General features: G+C 39.2%; 1 protein-coding gene across 3 annotated transcripts in view; it reads right to left on the bottom strand.

Annotated features, from left to right (window-relative positions):
* Nucleotides 1-18,019, bottom strand: part of MLLT1 (MLLT1 super elongation complex subunit) — a 32,325-nt gene that overhangs the window by 4,913 nt on the left and 9,393 nt on the right. For 2 of the 3 annotated variants that reach the window (XM_062596294.1, XM_062596296.1), the window contains exons 4-11: nt 12,327-12,470; nt 10,501-10,626; nt 8,072-8,617; nt 4,495-4,582; nt 3,526-3,637; nt 2,093-2,192; nt 1,782-1,853; nt 34-105 (exon numbers count right to left, since the gene is read on the bottom strand). In XM_062596294.1, coding sequence (XP_062452278.1) covers nt 34-105; nt 1,782-1,853; nt 2,093-2,192; nt 3,526-3,637; nt 4,495-4,582; nt 8,072-8,617; nt 10,501-10,626; nt 12,327-12,470 — 1,260 coding nt within the window. The remainder of the gene's footprint in view (nt 1-33; nt 106-1,781; nt 1,854-2,092; nt 2,193-3,525; nt 3,638-4,494; nt 4,583-8,071; nt 8,618-10,500; nt 10,627-12,326; nt 12,471-18,019) is intronic. The other variant, XM_062596295.1, reaches the window with a different exon arrangement.

Genomic DNA, 18,019 nt, shown 5'->3' with positions numbered 1-18,019 from the left:
ATAACCTGCCAAAAAACTGGCAAAAATTTCTACCTGCTGTAGCACGTTGCGCTCTCGTAGTGCCATTAGTCGCCTGTGAAGCTCTACTAATTCATCTGTGTAGGCCTGTAAAGACAACAAGAACAGAAATGCAGTAACATACCTGTATGTATGACTGCCAAAGTGACTTCCCTAGTGAGATCCAGAGGAACCTGTGGCCTTTTTGGGCAAGTTTTTTCTGCTCCCAAATTTTCCCTAAATTTTCTATTGCCTCCTCCATCCTTAGTAAGTACTAGGAGACTAAAGACTTCACACAAATACAGATGGTTTAAACAACAATAGCTGGACTATTTAATGACGCTACTAAATAAACAAACATCTACTATTTCTTAGAAGCCATATGCAAAGTTAATCCTGGTATACTTCCATGTTAGCTCTTTATCAGTAGGTTGTACTAATAACTATTGTTACCTTAAAATATCTGCATCAGAAATCAGTGACCAACCTCCCAGCAATCTGCTGGACACCATTTTGAGTCTAAAGAAGAAAAAATTATTTGAAAGCACTCTGTTCCCAGGTAGTTTTACACATACCACATTGAGAAGTGCAGGACTGCTCACAAATGCAGTAATTTTTTAGTAGTTCTTGTAAGATTATTTATTTATTTATTGTAAACAGCCAAGAAGGCAAGTTTCTGTTGGCCTGCTAGTACTCACAGAGGATAGATTCTTAACCTGAAAACCTGTCCCAGAGTTGCTTGTGACTGTATCAGCAAAACTGAACTCATCTAAGTAACTGTACCAAGGCAAAGAAATCAGTCATGAGCTATACCCTGCCCAGCAGATTCAGTCACACAGAGAGCCGATACCTTTTATAAAAGCACTGATGACTGGAAAAGCTGATGATCTTTCAAGCACGGTATCACTTCAATGGGTCTCAAATGTGTCTCTTTCTGTCTATACTAAGTAGTCATATAAAAAAATATTATCTACAACCTCACCTCAGATAAGACATCAAGATATGGTTAACAACATTCAGTGGTAGAAGATTTTGTAGCTAGCAGAAGACTCAGGTGTAAATATCTCCAAGATCCCATTTAGACCTAGCATTGAAGTGATTAACCTGTACTCTGTTCTCCTGCTGATATGTAAGAACAAAGTGAGCTACAGACTCGTACCGTAATTTCAGCCTAAGAACCTCAATCAGTAGACTACGGAAAAGTATTAAGCTTCCATTCAATTGATTTCTTAAAAAAAAAAAAAAAAAAAATCCATAATGGAAGAACTTTCTGGACAATCTGGGATTTGGCTATCATCTTGCGAGTTAGCCATGCTTTAGAAGCATTTGCACTGCTTGACTTTCCTTGGAGGCAAGAAAGAAGGGAAATTCACTGAATAAACACAGGTTTCAACTAAAACAACAAAGCAGAGCATAAAACAATCTTTAATTTGCAAGACCAAAGATAGATGAAAACTGCCTTTTGATGAAGAGGCACTGACCACTGCAGTGGTGGCCACACTGTTATTAAGATTAATGGCAAACAAACAAAGCAATTTTGACATTTTCCATGGAAAATGGAAAACACATGGAAAAGACTTGCAGGTCCATTTATTCAAACTACACAATTTCTGTAGTGTCAATCTCCCAAATCTATTCTTTCAGCATCTGCTTTTTGTTGTGCTCAAGTCTTTAATTCGCCAAAGCAGAACAATCTAAAAGGCTAGGCTGACTCAAATTATTTTCACTCAGAAATGTTAACCAGTAAACAACAATTCTATAATAAAGTAAATCTTCAAACATACCTTGTCGTAAGTTCCCTTCTTCAGGATCTTCTCTGGCTTGTTACAAGACTCTGGGCTTTTTCTTCCAGATGCCTGACAGTAAAACAAATATAGCCTTTAAGGATTAAAGAAAAGCAGTGTAGAAAATGAGTTCAGACAATGGTTTAATGGTTTGCATGCACAGCACTGAGCAGAAGGAAATTACCTGTCTGATGAAGACAGTGAAACAGCAAAGCTTTGGTGCAAGCCAAAATTAACACCACAGATTGAACATAACACAGAAACTGAGATTGATGGAAAGCAGCATCGTACGGACATGTAGGACGCAATACCTTATTATTTGCTGGGGGCAGTTTTTGACCAGGAGGAGGCTCTCGACTTGGCAGGCAGGAGTCTGCACTGTTATCACTGTCGCTGTCACTAAGGCTCAGTCTGAAAAATAAGCAGCAGAGAATTAGCATCATCAGCCAATGGGAAATTATTTTGCTGGCAGCTGAACCACACAGAGTTAAACAAAACAGAAACAATGTCCATTAATTCTATTGTTTATTTTGGACTATATTAAATTGCCCAGGAGAAACTGTCTGCAATTCCAGAGAACTCCCTTTGTCACAGCTGACATCAACATTGCCATCTTCTGTTCCCTGGGGAGGCAGACTAGGTAGTTTTAGTTAGTTTACACACTGCAGCTAGCAGTTCAATTATTTCCTACCCAAGCTTCTTTAGCACGGCTGAATAAGTACCACCTGATTTTGGCAAATGGCCACTGTTCATTTTCGTGATTTATACTAAAAATCACTGTGAGTTCCTGCAGAACAACCTTCTTAAGATCTCCACTGAGAACACAGGCAAAAAAAAATCCATTTAGTTTTTCTGCTATGTCTTGATCTTTGCGATTTCCTTTTTATATCTTAATCATCTTGTGGCCCTACAGATCTCTAGCAAGTATCCTGCTTTTGATGGACTTGAAAAACAATGTGTTTATTACCTATCCCCTAAAGGTGTAAAAATTATCTTTCAAAATCTCTCATTTCCTGTTGAGCTGATAATGACACAGTGCAACACAAAGGATTATTTTTTGGTGAACACAAGTGTCATTTGAAATCTGCAGCTGCTCTCTGGGCCAAGCATTTGGTTTCAAGTATCCAGCCTGGGACTCCAGGTTTTGGCTACAACAGCATTTCCTGAGAGGAGAAGGACAAAATTCAACTATTTCCATTGACTAAAGCCCGAAACAGCTGTTAGCCAAGTCCCAGAGGAGTCAAGTCACCAACTGTCAGCAAGCACTATCAGCAAAGACTAAGAGTTCTCAGTTTTGTCTCAGTAGTATGCAGTAAGAGCAGCACACATGCCAACAGCCTCAACAACTCTGCTCTGCTCTCTGCAGATCAAAGGTGTCACACACCATTCAAATCTCAGCAGAGATCTGAAAAAGACAATTAGATGACTAGTTTAAGGGGCTCCGTCACTAACACCTGCAAGCTACACACACACACACACTTCCCAGTAGGTTCCTCTCTGAGCTTCAGTGACATCCTCCTTATCCAATTCTGTTCTCATCCTGCTGTTTTCATCGACTCTTCTGTGTCCCTATGCTGTGCTAAGTACTCCACGCATCTGTCCCTTCTTCCCCTTCTCTCATACCTTCCTCTCACGCATATCCTCAGCACTTTGATTCCTTCCTCTAAAAGGAGTGCACATGAAAAAAAAACAAAATACAGAGGGCAAAGACGAGAATGCATCTTTCTTCCTGATTTGTTACCACCTGGAATCCCGGCTGACTGGATTTGTTTTGACTGCTGCCTCTTCTCCAGAGGAGCTGTCGTCATCATCGGACTCCTCCGACTGCAAATCCTCCACCATGGAGCGCAGTGGACCTGCGAGGAGAAAGGACAAAGCAGTTCAACACTCACTAGGACATACACAGCAGAATTTCCATCTGAACACCTTGATCTAATCTTGGGTTAGTTTATTGTTAAGTTAAAACAAGATTTCTCAGGAAGAAATCACTGATATTTCTAATTTCGCCCAAAGATACTGGCAGAAGACACTATTCTAGTTTCCCAATATTAAAGCAGAGTCTAAATTTTAAAGAATTCCACAATTTCTGAAAAGCTTCCCTCCTTCTCCAAATCTACCCACTCTTTTCTGTGATCAAAACAAAAGGACACATTTTACATTCATTTGGGGACTGTTTTAAAAGTCACTCAAGAGACAATATTTGTAGCAACAGAGCATTTGTAAAGGTTAGAAGGTTTACTGTTGCCACAGTATATCTCTCTGCATTCTCATTGTATGACTCACAACAAGAAGTAATGTTATGCACTGGCAAAATGACAGGTATCAGTAATAGGTCTCTAACATCTCTCTCTCTCTCTTTTTTTTTAATTAAAACATATCTGAGATTGGAGGAGAAATATGCTTAAGGTACTATAGATCAAACAACAACAAACATTTAGAAATTGAGGCAGAAACCAGCGTCAACAGGAAAGGGGACAAATCCAGAGAGATAATCTACTCACAAATTATTTTCCAAAACAAGAAAAATACTTGTTCACGATTATGCTATGACATTACTGCCATTTTCTGATGAAATGTCACAACTTTAACAGATGGTTCCATAGAATAAAGTCACATTAGTCTTATATATGGTGTAGGGAAAATAGATCTAATTCTCTTGAGCCTTTCAAGATTATGTAAAGATGACTAACAGATTTTATTTCTTGCAACACACCTTGACTGTGGTTCTGAGATGGTTCAAAATCAGAGTCAGAGCTGGAGTCGGAGCTGGAGCTGGAGTTGGAAGGGCTGGACTGGACAGACTTAACCCCCCATAAAATGAGAAAGTAAAAGAAAAAAAGAAAAAAAGAATCTTAACCTTTCTAATCCAGAGCATAGCACATTGAGATAAAGGATTCAAGAACTCTACAACATCATCATCACTGAATGCAAAACGTGAAAGATGCACACACAACATACAACCTCACGTAATTATGAAAGCTCCCTTTAAAAACACCAGCTTTTCTTCTCAGACCTGTAAGTATTTTAACCCAACATCATTCTGAGCATCCCTCTTAGTAGACATTAAACATGGAAAAAATGCCTCTAACTAGTTCATTTGCCTCCAAAATTTAAAATTATGAATTATTACTACATCCTCAAAACAATTATTTCTATGTCATTTTCCAAGAGATTCACTGTACTGTTTCCAATTGGATTCTGAAAACATAATAGAAACCAGCTAAACTCTGACCATCACTATTCAAGAGAAATGCCAGAGCATACCGTGCAAGAAAAAAAAAGAAATGTAAGGAACTGTAGATACTAATAGCATCCAGAAACAAAGTTGTAATGCTCTATACGTTTTAAACATAAAAACATAAAATCAGGTACTTATATAGCAACCACATGCTTTAGCATAAAGGACCACAAGGTGGCAGTGAAAGCTAAATCACATTTCATCCCCAATAGCAAAAGTGACCATTACGATGGTCTTAAAGATTATTTTCTTTCTCATTAGCATGTATAGTAAAGATCCTCCATGCACTGTAATACTGCTTTATTTAAGTAACTCCCTTTGGCACTTCAATTTCATTGCACTATTCCTGGGAATACACCTATGACTTTTGCAACCAAACACTGACATTCCTGTTGATCGTTCCTGCTAATACTGTAAGGAGAACACTGTCAACAGGTAAGAAGAGGCACATCAGCAGCTTTGGGCATTAACAAGTACATGTCGCAGCAGCATTTTCATCTTAGCATTCTCCCACCTCGCATAATTTATCATTCATAGATCAGAGTTGCATTTGTTCAATTCAAAGGGAAAAAATTGTGCCAAAAAAGTGGTATTACTACACTGCACAATTACTCAATAGCAAAGCAGAGTAATTGAACAATGGCAATATCTGATGTATTGACACACTGCAGCAGCCCTGTCTGCTTAGAAAAACTGCATTACCAAAAAAAAAAACCAAAAAAACAAAAAAAAAAAAAAACCAGCAGTATTCTCAAGACATGAGAGCTGTCCTCCTTCAGATTCAATCTTACTAGACCATCAGGAGTGAAAGATAGCAGGTGTTGTTCCCCCCCAGTGACTTAATGGGAGATGAGATGCAGAAGTCAGAAATCATATGCAGCCTCCTCTCCCCTTTTCTCCTTCTGCCCTTAACTCTGTCAGCTATTTCAGCCGTTTAGGAGGCACCCAGCTGGACATACTCTGCATGCTCGGGCTGCAGCTTCAGTCACTGTGATATGACAAAAGCACATGCCGACAATGGAAAAAAAGCAATCCTGCCCTCACATCTCAGCCTCTCCCTTTTGTCAGCACCAGCGTTCAGGCAGCCAAGCATGAGGCCAGATCAGGGAACTGATCTTGCTGAAATATAAAACAGTATTTAAAGAAAAGGAAAAGAAAAAAGCAAGCGGACAACTTTCAGCAGGAGTTGGAACAGAAGGAGAAACTCCTCCGGCCCATTGCAAAGTCACACAGGCACTCGTGCCAGCAGCGCAAATGAGAGCAAGGCTGTTCCTTTCAAAAGCAGCCTGCAAAGATGTCAACTCAAAGCAACTGCCGAGTTGCAGCCTCAGAGCACATTGCACAATACACTGGCTTCAGCAGCGAAGCTGATTTAAGAGTTTCCGAGCCCCAGTTCACCTCCAGCTGCTCGTTCGCTTTAGTGATGTGGCTTACCACACAAACAGCTGTACCAGTACAAACACCCGAGTAGCAAACTGCAGTGTTGGGAGCAAAAAGAAACCCCCAGGGTGGAAAAGGAACTCAGTCTTCTCTGCTGGTGCCAATGCATTATGCAGTTATACCCTTAAGCTTCATGTTCCACAGAAACCTAAGCTGACCTGACTGGCAGCTGCCACAGTTTCTTCCTTCCCCTCGCCATAAACTGTGTGTTCCTATCCTCCTTTTGGGTTAGCACTCAAGTAACTCTGGAAAGCATCTGACAAACACCAGAGCTGGTGCAAGAGAGGGCAGAGAAGCGTATGGCTTGGTGGGGGAAGGACAGGACCGCAGGAGATGCTGTGAGACCACAGCCCGTAGTTTCAAGGGACAAAGTCAAACAGCAGTATCAGCTTGCAGTCGCATGGTGAGACCCAAAGGGATATAACGAACTGTAAGACATTTAGGACTTAACAGCGATCAGCAGAGCAGAGAAGCTTGCAATGAGGGCCGTGTATTTTACGCAGAGATGAGGGGCTAGCTACAGAGGTACTTCAGGCTCAAGGCTAAATGTGGACAGGAGCTGTTGGTCCCCCTCTTCCATCCCCAAGCTACACATTTAATTTGCATAAAGCTTTGCAGAATAACTTAAATTAACACTTTCTCAAACTCTTCTGTTGGGAATCTTTTACAAAAAAAAATTGTGGAATAAACCCATCACTACTTACTTATCATGAGGCTACTCAAATCATACTACAAATTTTACCTAGTAGATTTACTCTAGTAAAACAAATCCTTCTAGAAGTGGTCAGTAGGAAGCAGTTTAAGAATTCATGTGATATTATTCTATGACTCCTATAAAAGTGTGTATGGCTTCTTTACAATAAATATAAAACACACCAGAGAAAAGTAGCAAGCATTTGGATTTGGGCTACATTTTCCCCTCCTTCTACGTTTTTTTTTTTTTTTTTTTTTTTTTTTTTTTCCCTTCTTTGGGAAAATGATTTCTGGAAGATGTAGAGTGAAGAACGTTCACAGTTGTTAAAAAGGAAAAAAATATTTAGACAGCTTTTAAAAATAGTAGTAGAATCACAATTTGGTTTATGTTTTACAACACAAGTTATTTAGGCTCAGCAGCATGTGGTTGTATTTGAGCTTTAGCCAATAGTGCATTTCTCAGAGGTCACGTCAGGAACAAGTTTTTTTTTTGTTTACATTTTATATTGTTTTTTTTTTTCCAAAGCAAAACTGAAATTTACTCCATTTCTGAAGTAAGATCAGGCTCAAAAGTATGTTATCATAAGCAGGTAGAAAGGGTATCTAGGCTTATCCTTGTGCTCTAAAAATGTCACTGCAAGAAATGAATGAGAGATCATAACCTTAAACTCTGACATTCAGATAACAGCTTACAGATAATCTGAATAGAAGTGTGCATGTGAAACAGGAGGTAAAGGAGGTAGCAGTAATGATAATATTATTGATAGGATTTTCAAAGAGTTTTGAGATATAACCACGCCTAAACATTTGCTAATCTGGTTTTCTGTTTTATCTGAGGCAGTATTCTTGAAGACTTTTTTCACGCAACAATTTAACCAGCTTGCTCAAAAATTCTGATAAAGGATGAAGCCATGCTCACCTCCGACTTGAAAGAAGTTTCATCCTCCGAATTTGACTCCTCCATTTCCACAGGCTTTTTGATCTCCTTGGCCTCACTTTCAGATTTTACCTTTTCGACTTTGGCATTCATCTTCTCCTTGGTTTGCTTCTTTTCTGGGTACGAGGAAGACGAGGTTCTGGGAGAAGTCCCTAGGATATTCTTTACCCCTTTGGAGCTGCTCTTTTTTTGCTTTTTGGCACTAGGCTTTGGTGACTCCACATTGGAGGGCCTCTTGCTGGAAGACTTTAACTCCGGCTGTGGCCCACCCTTTGGAGAAGTGTTCTCCAGTTTGGTCTCCTTCACGGCCAGTTTTGGTTCCTTGAAAGCAGCTTTTGGAGGTGCCTTTTCCTCCTTAGGCAGTTTGTTCTCAGTTGGTTTTCTGGAGGAGTCTTTCAAAGGCTTGTTTTGTTCTCTTTCAAGGTCTTTGGAGGAGTTCTTGCTCTCAGAATCTTTTCTTGGTCTCTCTCTGTGCTCCTTGGTTACTTTGTGTGGCTTAGATGCCTTACTGCTTTCCTTGTTTGTATCCTAAAATTCAGAAACAGAAAATACGCAAGCTAGGTAAAAAAAACCCTAGAACTCTGCACAGAACTGTAAAACACATTCTGATAAATCACAGAAGCATTTGTTTCAAGTAGACATTCACCCACAGATGTCTATAGCTTATCTACCTCTGAGGAAGCCATCTAGATGGCCTTACAGTGGACAGACAGAAATCAACACTAGGCACTTAAACATCTACTTCAGGACAGGATGGAACATGCTTCAGAAATGCCTGTTCCTTCGCATGCTCTGTATAGGGAGGCTAGATGTTTAGCTCAGATTTCATCTACAGGGTAAATGTCTGCAGCCAGATAAGAGGGAATCCAGTCAAACTGTGTTACACAAAGTTATACTATACTGTTCCCTCAGTACATACAAGCTTTAGGGGGAAAAAAAACAGTCAAAGAGATCTATTAGATTAAATCATGTCCACAACAAAAGCAAGTTATGCTGGCAGCCCAGCCCTGAACTCACGATGTCAACCAAACCGCATCTTGGCAAAAACACTCAGTTCCCCCACAACCACAAGAGAGCCAAAGTCTCTGATAACAGCAGGCATTTATCAACCTTAATTAAAGCACTGAGACAGTAATCATTCGGACCTTGCCTAGAAGACAGGTATACAATGCCAAAGGAGTCCTTCCCTTTGCAACTTATATATGACCTCAAAACACTTATGGAAATGAGGGAAACACTGGAATACGAGCTGGACAGGTTGAGATACAAACACATGTGCATCTTTGAGAGCAATCTGGAGGAAGGAAAGCAGGAGACAGCTGTTTCTTCAGCCACTGGCAATTTTCACCAGATCTCATGTAGCTTTTTCTTCCTTCTTTATTTTCTCCATTTTCTAATACTTAATTCAAAAATTAAATCAGCCACTAACAGATAAGCCACCTTTATTCTGTTCCACAATATCAAGATCAGAAGACATGGTCAAAGCGTAATAAAAGTTCAGAGCCCTGAAGAAAATGGGTATCAGAATTGAATTATGCTATAAAATGAATTGCTGTTAACATTTGTGACTGTTCAGATTGAAAAAGCATACATAGTCTGCTTCAGATCACACTGTGAAGAGCAGACAATAATAAGAGAATTGTTCCTCCTATGTGCAATTACACAAAGGTAGTTTCATCAGACCAGTGAAAGGAAAAAACTTCAGCTTCTTCTGAAGTCTCAGGAACTAGATATAGCTAGAGGCAAACATCAAATCTCAAAATCACTAGTTTCACCAAGTATAGCATATTTTATGCTATTTACACCACTATCGCAGTAGTTCTACTGATAGCTGAAACATTGACTCTTCAATTTCATAGCAGCAAGACTAAGTATAAACCCCAGGACCTAGAATGCAGCTTTACATGACAGACAGCAAAAGACCCACATATTTCATCTTCAGCATCATGGACGCAAGTCGGAACAATCAGCAAGGTCTTAATGCAACTTTACCTGCTGTACTAGTTCGGTAGCAAGATTTGGTTCACTACAAAGTCCCAGTCTTGGGCATTTATTTCTCTTTTAAAATTTCCTTATAGAGAAATCCAGCAATAAAGAGGCCTCCTAAATTTAGAGAGCAAGAAAAGAAACATCCTAGACAGATGTTCTTACTTCAACCTTACGCTAAATGACAATTTCTGCTGCTGATGACCACATCTCCCTTGCCCTAGGAAAATCAATGCTCTAACTGGGAAGAAACTGCAGGAAAGAAAGGACAATATAGATTGCCTCAACCTGAGAAGACTCAACCACAGAGCACAAGGGAAGCTTTCAGAATAAGAATTAGCCACAAGCAGCTGCTAAACAAGTTATCAGTAGCCAGGTCCTGAAAGACTTCACCTCAGGATGACTGAAAAGCAAGCTTCACTGACCTTTGACCCGTGGGATGGTTTGGTTTTCTTGGGATCAGAGAAGGCAGACAGTGGTATTGTGGGTAACATAGGATAATCAGGACTTGGCCTTGAAACAGTTTCTGCTCCTTCTGGCATTACCATCACCTAGTAATAAATAGGACAAAAGTTATGTAGGAGTAAAGTAACATTGACTATTAACACATGTTTATCTTAAGTCCCTTGCTCAAGAAACAGTTATTCATCTTTTAGATTTTTTCTCCCCTTAAAGGCCGTAAAAGATATTCTCTATATAATTCCAGTTAAGATGTTCAGTCCCAAGGCAATGCCTGAAATATATAACATTAAAAACAAAGAACAAAAGGCAAGATATAATATCAAGTGTCATTCCCAATGGGAACTCTGATATTCTGAGAACAAGCAGGCAACAGAGCTATAGACAAGAACTGTATGTTCTACTGCAAATGCTCTTATTCTTCAAACAGTTTGGAAGCAAAGTAAATCTGGAAGGAATGTGCAAGATTCCATCAATGTGGGAGAAGCTGGATTCACACCCCCCCGGCCCCACCCCCCAAAAAATCCATGGGACTATCTCTTGATAGGATCTTAACACAAAGTGTAGACCTCCATGACACAACATTTCTTCTTACCTTCCCTATATTAAGTCAAAGTAATCCTATCAAAAAGTTTGGTTGAAAAAATTTATTCCCTAACTTTCGCAGATGAAGTATGGAATCAAGAAGATTTTAGATGAATGGCATCAAAAGAGATCCATAGATGAAAGATTTTGGTATTTAAATAACACTATAATGCATGACCAAAACCCAACTAAGCAAATTATGCTCCAGCCATCTTAGGCTGAAATAAGCATCTTCCTCTCTGTTCCTCCCAAAGCAGGAAAGCACTGGACTACTGACAAAGATCTGCACAGATCAGCTTAGAATACTTGACACTCTCACAACTTATTGACAAACTTCCTCACATAAGTTCCACCTTCCCCCTCTTAAGTATTGTGCAGGCTGGAAAGATAGTTTTCAGAAGAAAATTTTGCCAGTAATTAAGTCTACATTGAACAAAGTCCTCAGACAGAATAGAATTGCACATTATCATATATGGAAGTGCCCAGAAAACCACCACGACACCCTCAGAGTGGTTGATGCACATTGTGACTGGTACCAAATGGCCTAGATCTTGTATAGTTACTTGAAGACAATTTCTTTGGTCTACTACTGCATCTTAATTTCCTAGGTGTAGTAATTTATCAGCTGTAACAACCTACATCCTTACTGTGCCTTTAAGAATATATCTGTCCCCCCCCCAGCTATTTTTACTCTAAATTCTAATACTTTCCCTCAATTTTTATTATCTAAGCAACCAGCAGCTGATTCCAGGTTTGGAGGACACCAGTTGATCAGGAAGTGCTAAATATTAAGCTTCCCTGTGACCAAGACGAACAAGAAACACACTGAAAGCCTCTCCCTTTTCTTGAGCTCTTCTATACCAATAAAGTTCATGACACTAGGCAGGTCACAGATAGCTGTAACCGCCTGATGGACAGCGTGCACCATCCACAAGCCCTCCATTTTTGCAGAGGTTTTACTGCCTTAGTATTAACAGTCACATTAAATTAAAAATAAAGAAGTATCAATCACACAAGCTACGGCTCAGCTCTGCTTCCGGTGCTGCAGTTATAGTATCTGAAGCAAAAACTGGCAGCGTCATCTCTTTAGATGAACATAGAGAACTGTAGCCTGCTGGGCTACTGATAAAAAGAAACTGCAGAACAGAACAGTAACACTATGGATTTTAACAAAACCTCTTCAGATCTCCGATCCCCCAGCACTTACCCCTCCAGCCTTAATAAGTTTGCGTCTGAATTCCTTGGTGGGGTTGTTGAAAGTCAGTTTCTCACAACGAAGGTGGTTCACAGGTGGATTTCCCTCCAAATTTAAGAAAAGGTCATATGTGAAACAAACCTTTTTCGGTTCCTCCTAAAACCAAAAGAGCAGAAGACTTTGGGAAACCAGAAGTTTGGCAAGCATATTAGGTTAGAGGTTTCAAATGGTCACTCCTAAAAATCCCAGAAAAAAAAAAAAAAAAAACACTAAGTGCTGTATTCATAGTTTTTCATCGTGAGATCACAGAACTTTCCAAAGCCAGGAGAGGGGAAAAAAAGAAGTGTCTTAACATGCCTGAAATTAACATAACTTTCACCAGAAAGTCAGACATGGCTTTTCCCTTAAGAATACAAAAACTCACACAACTAGAGACAAAGATACTAACTGGTAATTGTCTGTTTAAAGTAGTTCAAGTGATCCTAGCAAAACAAGTTCACAAGCTTTAATCTAATAATCTGTTTTCACTGAAATTCAGATCCTATCTTCTTTGGGAAACAACAGAACTATAAATATGAGTATTAAGGAAGGCATAATCCTTTATTTAGAGAAAAGGCAACTTTTGAACTCACAGGGTCTCTGCGGACACTGAGAAAAGATTAAATTTGATAAAAGAATGACTTGTTTTGTAAAATCCTTTTCAATATGCATATTGCAGTGGCTGAATGGGAAGAGATCCTAGGCTTTTGAACTTTCTAAGAGCACTTTCACTGAAGAAATCCAGAGTTTGTATGCATGTTGGGGATCATTTGCGGCTCACTGGTTTTGTTCCACCTGCTGCAGTAAGCATAGGAAATTCTTTTGCAGTACAAAACAGAACCCTGTTGGAATCCCTTCTCATTTTTAATTGGAAATACTGCATACTATTTGCTCATTACAAATATTGATGCACTATTTCCTAGCATTATGTTTCTACTGTATTTCAAGACGAATTCAAACATGGCAAAAGAAACTCTCCTGTAAAACACGCAGAGCCTTACAGTACATTCAGTATTTACATGAACGCATCCCACAGGCCTCATTCAACGCGCAACATCAAGCAGCTGCACAGCAGTCTCCACAATTCAAATCCAGCAGCTTGATTTCCTAGTGCAGTTGCATTGTTGTATGGGAACAGACACTGCAGGCTTCTAGCCCAAGCCATTAGATTTGCTGAAAATAGGTTGAAGCGTCAAACTGCTTCAGACCACACTGATTCCTGCTGTTTGCTAGGGGGATACTAATGTAGCTAGAGAAGGCATTGCTTGTACAAGCTAAAGTACTCCTAATAACAAATTCTGTATTTGTAATCCCACCTGGTTTACAACAAAATCAGTACCATAAGCGTACATGGGAGTCCAGTTCCTGGATCCTAACTCCCCAGAATAGGGAAAGACAGACATTCAAGCAACTACATACAACAAAATGGTCTCATCTCAGAAAATAAGAACATCTTATGAACAAAGTAAGGTCTTTCAAATCTCTCTCGGAAAAGTTCTGAAGAACACATGCATACTTGATATTGTTCAGTGTCCATTCAAACACGTGAGCAGGAATAGGGAAAAAAAAATATACTTGCAAAACGTACCATCTTTCATTTTCTGGTGTGCCGCAAGGACCACTTTCGTTAACTGAATCATTAGTAAGCTCTGCATTTGTTAGTGTGTGCTTACATTGGAGTTGCCCCAGATGCTGTAGAGGGTCCCTCAAAGTCAAATAAACTTAAATGAAGGATGAATAGACATCCAAATGTGGCCTAAAAAGAATTGTTTCTACAATGCTTCTCCTAGTTTACAACATGGAATCAATTGATCTTGGATATATTAGCAAAACCAGGCTTTATACTTGTATCTCACATTATCGGAGCTCTGCTTTGTCATTTGCCTGTTCTCTTTCAGAGTAGGAGATGGGAACTGCAGCTGAGGATTCACTTCCTTTATATCACAGAACTTCCCAAATATTTGTATCTCTCTGATTAGCTTCCACTGTCTGTAAAATTAAAAGTTATTAAATGTCATTTTCTTAGACTTTGATTATGACCATTCTGGGAAATGCATCTCATGTAAGTATTACAATCATCAAAATATCTTTTCTATCCTCTCAGGACATCAGGAACCACCATTCAAGTGATAATTCATCAAAGATTACAATACTGTTTTGCATTTGTAAGTTTTGACTCCACAGCAAGAATTTTAAACAAAATATTTCCTACAAGAGAAGTGTGAAAGTCTCAAAGCAAAGAGCTGCTTTGTTAGCATACTCCTTTCATTTATTGCTTTCACTGACAGCTAATAACTACAGCTCAAAGCACTCAAAAGCTTAATCCATCCACTCTTCCTAAGTGTCCCCCATAAAAACACATGGGAAAACCCAGGAACACTTCTCAACTGACCTGCATCTACACATCTAAGTGGAAAGCCGCACTGAATCCACAGAGCTGCACTTCGAGATCTTTCCAGATAAGATGTTGAGATCTACCCACCCTCCTGCTTGGAGGTGCAATGGAAGACAGGTACTTTTTCATTCTAAGAGCTTAGGTCCAGGCAGTCAGCATGCTCACTGAAACATGTCACTTTATGGACTCCTGGGTTACTTGCTTGAGTAGCAACTATACAGGCAAATCAAGCTTTACCCTTAGATGATTTCACCTTCTGACATTCAATCCTTGATGTTGGCAAGTAAATAAAGAAACTGAAAAAGGGAGAGATTTTCTGTGAATATTTTACTGTTATCAGAGACCATAACTCTTTCTAAAGGGCCTTGCTTCCAAGAAAGACTTTAGATCACACCAATTCTGAAGTGACAGATATTACTATTATTCAGATTACAATTCAATTGTCAATTCAGACCTGAAACTGTTAACCTGGTATGGGATCTCTGAGGAAATCACCTCAGAACCTCAGTTTCTGTCTGTCCTTTAGATGTAAATAGAGAAGTAAACCAGAAGAGTGTACTGCAAAGTTAGGGTCAAACTATAACGCATTTGCAGACACTGTAAATTTCCCTCCATCCAAAGAATCACCCCACTACACCACAGGTCTCCAAACCTGAATACATTATACTTTAACCTTGCCATTCTCCAGGCTCATGGCTGTACTGACTGCTACTGCACTGTTACGAACACCAGAGTTGCTTTATTTTACTCTTGAGTTCTAAAGTAATAGGTTAAAGTTCTTTTGGCACTTTTCTTTTTATAAGAGCAGGAATTTTTCTAAGTCTTTTGTTAAAATTTCCTTGTCCTGTTTTTAAGGCAGGGTGTGCCCTTTGCTACTTACACAAATCAAAAGGAATTTCACTGGTAGCGTGTGCATAAAGCTCATAAATCACTTTTAGAAAGCCATAAAACACAATTATCTACAAAAATCTAGCACACCAAGGAAGCAGCCTCATGGTTATTCAATAACCATAACTTCTAACACTACTTCCCTTTTGCCATAGATCTAGCCTGACAAGAGTCGTTTATCCGTAACCGGTTCATAACGTCCATATAAACGAAACCCCCTTTCCAGGCCTGCACAACCCGTTTGACTAGTCTTCTACCCAGCTTTGAGACAGAGCATTTGAAAGTGAATAGCCCAATATTCATTTTTAAGGCAAGCGGTCTGATGATACCACTCTACTAGCAAGTCCATGAAGCACCCTTATCTATCTTGAGATTTTACAGGGTTAATTAAACTGACAACAGCTTTTTGGAACTCTCCAGTTTTAAGATAATTACTCTAAGCAGTGAGTATATTTTTCGCATTTTCAAAGACGTACTTTAACTACTAGCTCTTACAAATTCAAGATACGATGCTGGCATGGCTAGTGAAGCTGCTACATTTGACAGTGCCTCCTTGCCAGGTGCTGCAATATATCTAGCCTGCAGAACTGCATATCGATGTGCCAAGCTGAAGGGCTACTGAAACACACAATGTGAGTATTTTGGCTAGGAAATCATTCTGCTCACATGGAACTGATAATACATATGAATTTACAACAGAACAGAAGAAAGAAGTATGCACTGCTCACAAGCAGCACACAACAAAGTGCTGAACGTTTGGTACGTAAGATGATATAGTATAGATATAAAAACAAGAGCAACAGAATGGTTGTGCTTAAAGCATAGACAAAATGACAAATTTTAACTCCTTGCACAGCTTTCAGCAATACTGAGTAAACAGTAACAGCTGAAGTCTACTCAAATCAATCTAATTAAAGCTAATCAAACCTATGCAAATCTTGCCCAAATAATTCAGCAATTTGTTGAGTAAAAACAACTTGGGTAAAAATAAGCTTTTCAGCAGCCTTTCTTAGGAGATGTTCATGAACTATCTTACTGAGGGTACAGTTCCCAATACCTTGTTTTAAGTGTTCTTTAGTTTCATCTACCCTGCTGTACATGCACATATGTACTGCTTTGAAAGACATTTCAAATCAATCTTCTCTTCCACCAATATTTTTATATATCTATAATATCTATAAATATTGGAGAAGGGAAAAAAATATGTATGTATATTTGAGCATAACTGGAAGAACCAAACTGACTTCTCTGCCTCCTCCCTTTTCACTAACAGAAAAGGCCAATGTATTATTTCTATTCCATTATGTAAATCCTGGAACCCCTTTAACTCTGAAATTTGGAAGTAGACCTTAATACAACAGCTTAACTATGTTGCATTAATATCTTCTGCTGTACTTCAGAATAACATGAAGGACTAGGTCTTCAGCTTTTTTGAGGGCGGGTTGTAATTTGATTAGGATATAAAAACGTAACAGCTAAATACCAAAGGAACACCTGTATTACAGCCTCCAGATTAAAATGTATGTTACCACTGCAAGGGATGTATTTGGAGACAACAATGAGGCCAGAGAGGGGAAGAAAAAAAAAAAAAACTCAAGACTGCTGAAATTGGGTGGGGGATAGTGAAGGGAAGAGTTGTAGAAAAACAGCAATGCATTTATTGTATGCAGTTTGTATTGATTCAAGTACCAGAAGCTACTAACAGCAGCCCTCATTACAGGAAGAAACACAAAGGCTTTAAAAATAGAAATAGCAGACTAACATTTTCAGTCCAACAATCTGAAATGATCTGGTACTTTTACTCAACTGTGCTTTCAAAAGCTTTCTCGTTTAACCTGCTGGGATCCTGCCATTTATTTTTCAGGTTCAGTTACAGAGACAAAGACTCCAGCTGATCACCAATATCAAATGAGAATGCAAATCTCACTACTTGTATGAGCTACTAGGACTGTCTGGAAAATTCAGAAATACAAACTCTCCAGGTTCTCACCTTCATATAAAGATACATATTCTATAATTCAAATGACAAGACTGAGAAAGCACCTACTTAATGGGGAGGTGAATCCAGCACAGGAAGGACAAACACTTGCCACCAATGCATAGCCATATTTGTACAGGGTAAAAACAGGCTCGTATATGACTTTTACTATTCCATTGACACTTCCTTGTGAGACAGAAAGGCATCAAAAGCTTCAGAGGTGCCAAGAGCACGGACTCTTCTACTCCAAACAGGCAACGGAAAAAAGTACTCCACACAGAGGAAGAGAGTTAATGGGCAGTTTTATGCAAAGTTGCGGGGGGGGGGGGGGGGGAGAGAATAGCTGAAGAAGTTCATTAAAGGCATTCTTAAGACATTCTTTTTTTTTTTTTTTTTTTTTTTTTT

Source organism: Rhea pennata, chromosome 27 (genome assembly GCF_028389875.1).
Source record: "Rhea pennata isolate bPtePen1 chromosome 27, bPtePen1.pri, whole genome shotgun sequence".
NCBI lineage: Eukaryota > Metazoa > Chordata > Aves > Rheiformes > Rheidae > Rhea > Rhea pennata.
This window is presented reverse-complemented; position numbering and strand designations above follow the sequence as displayed.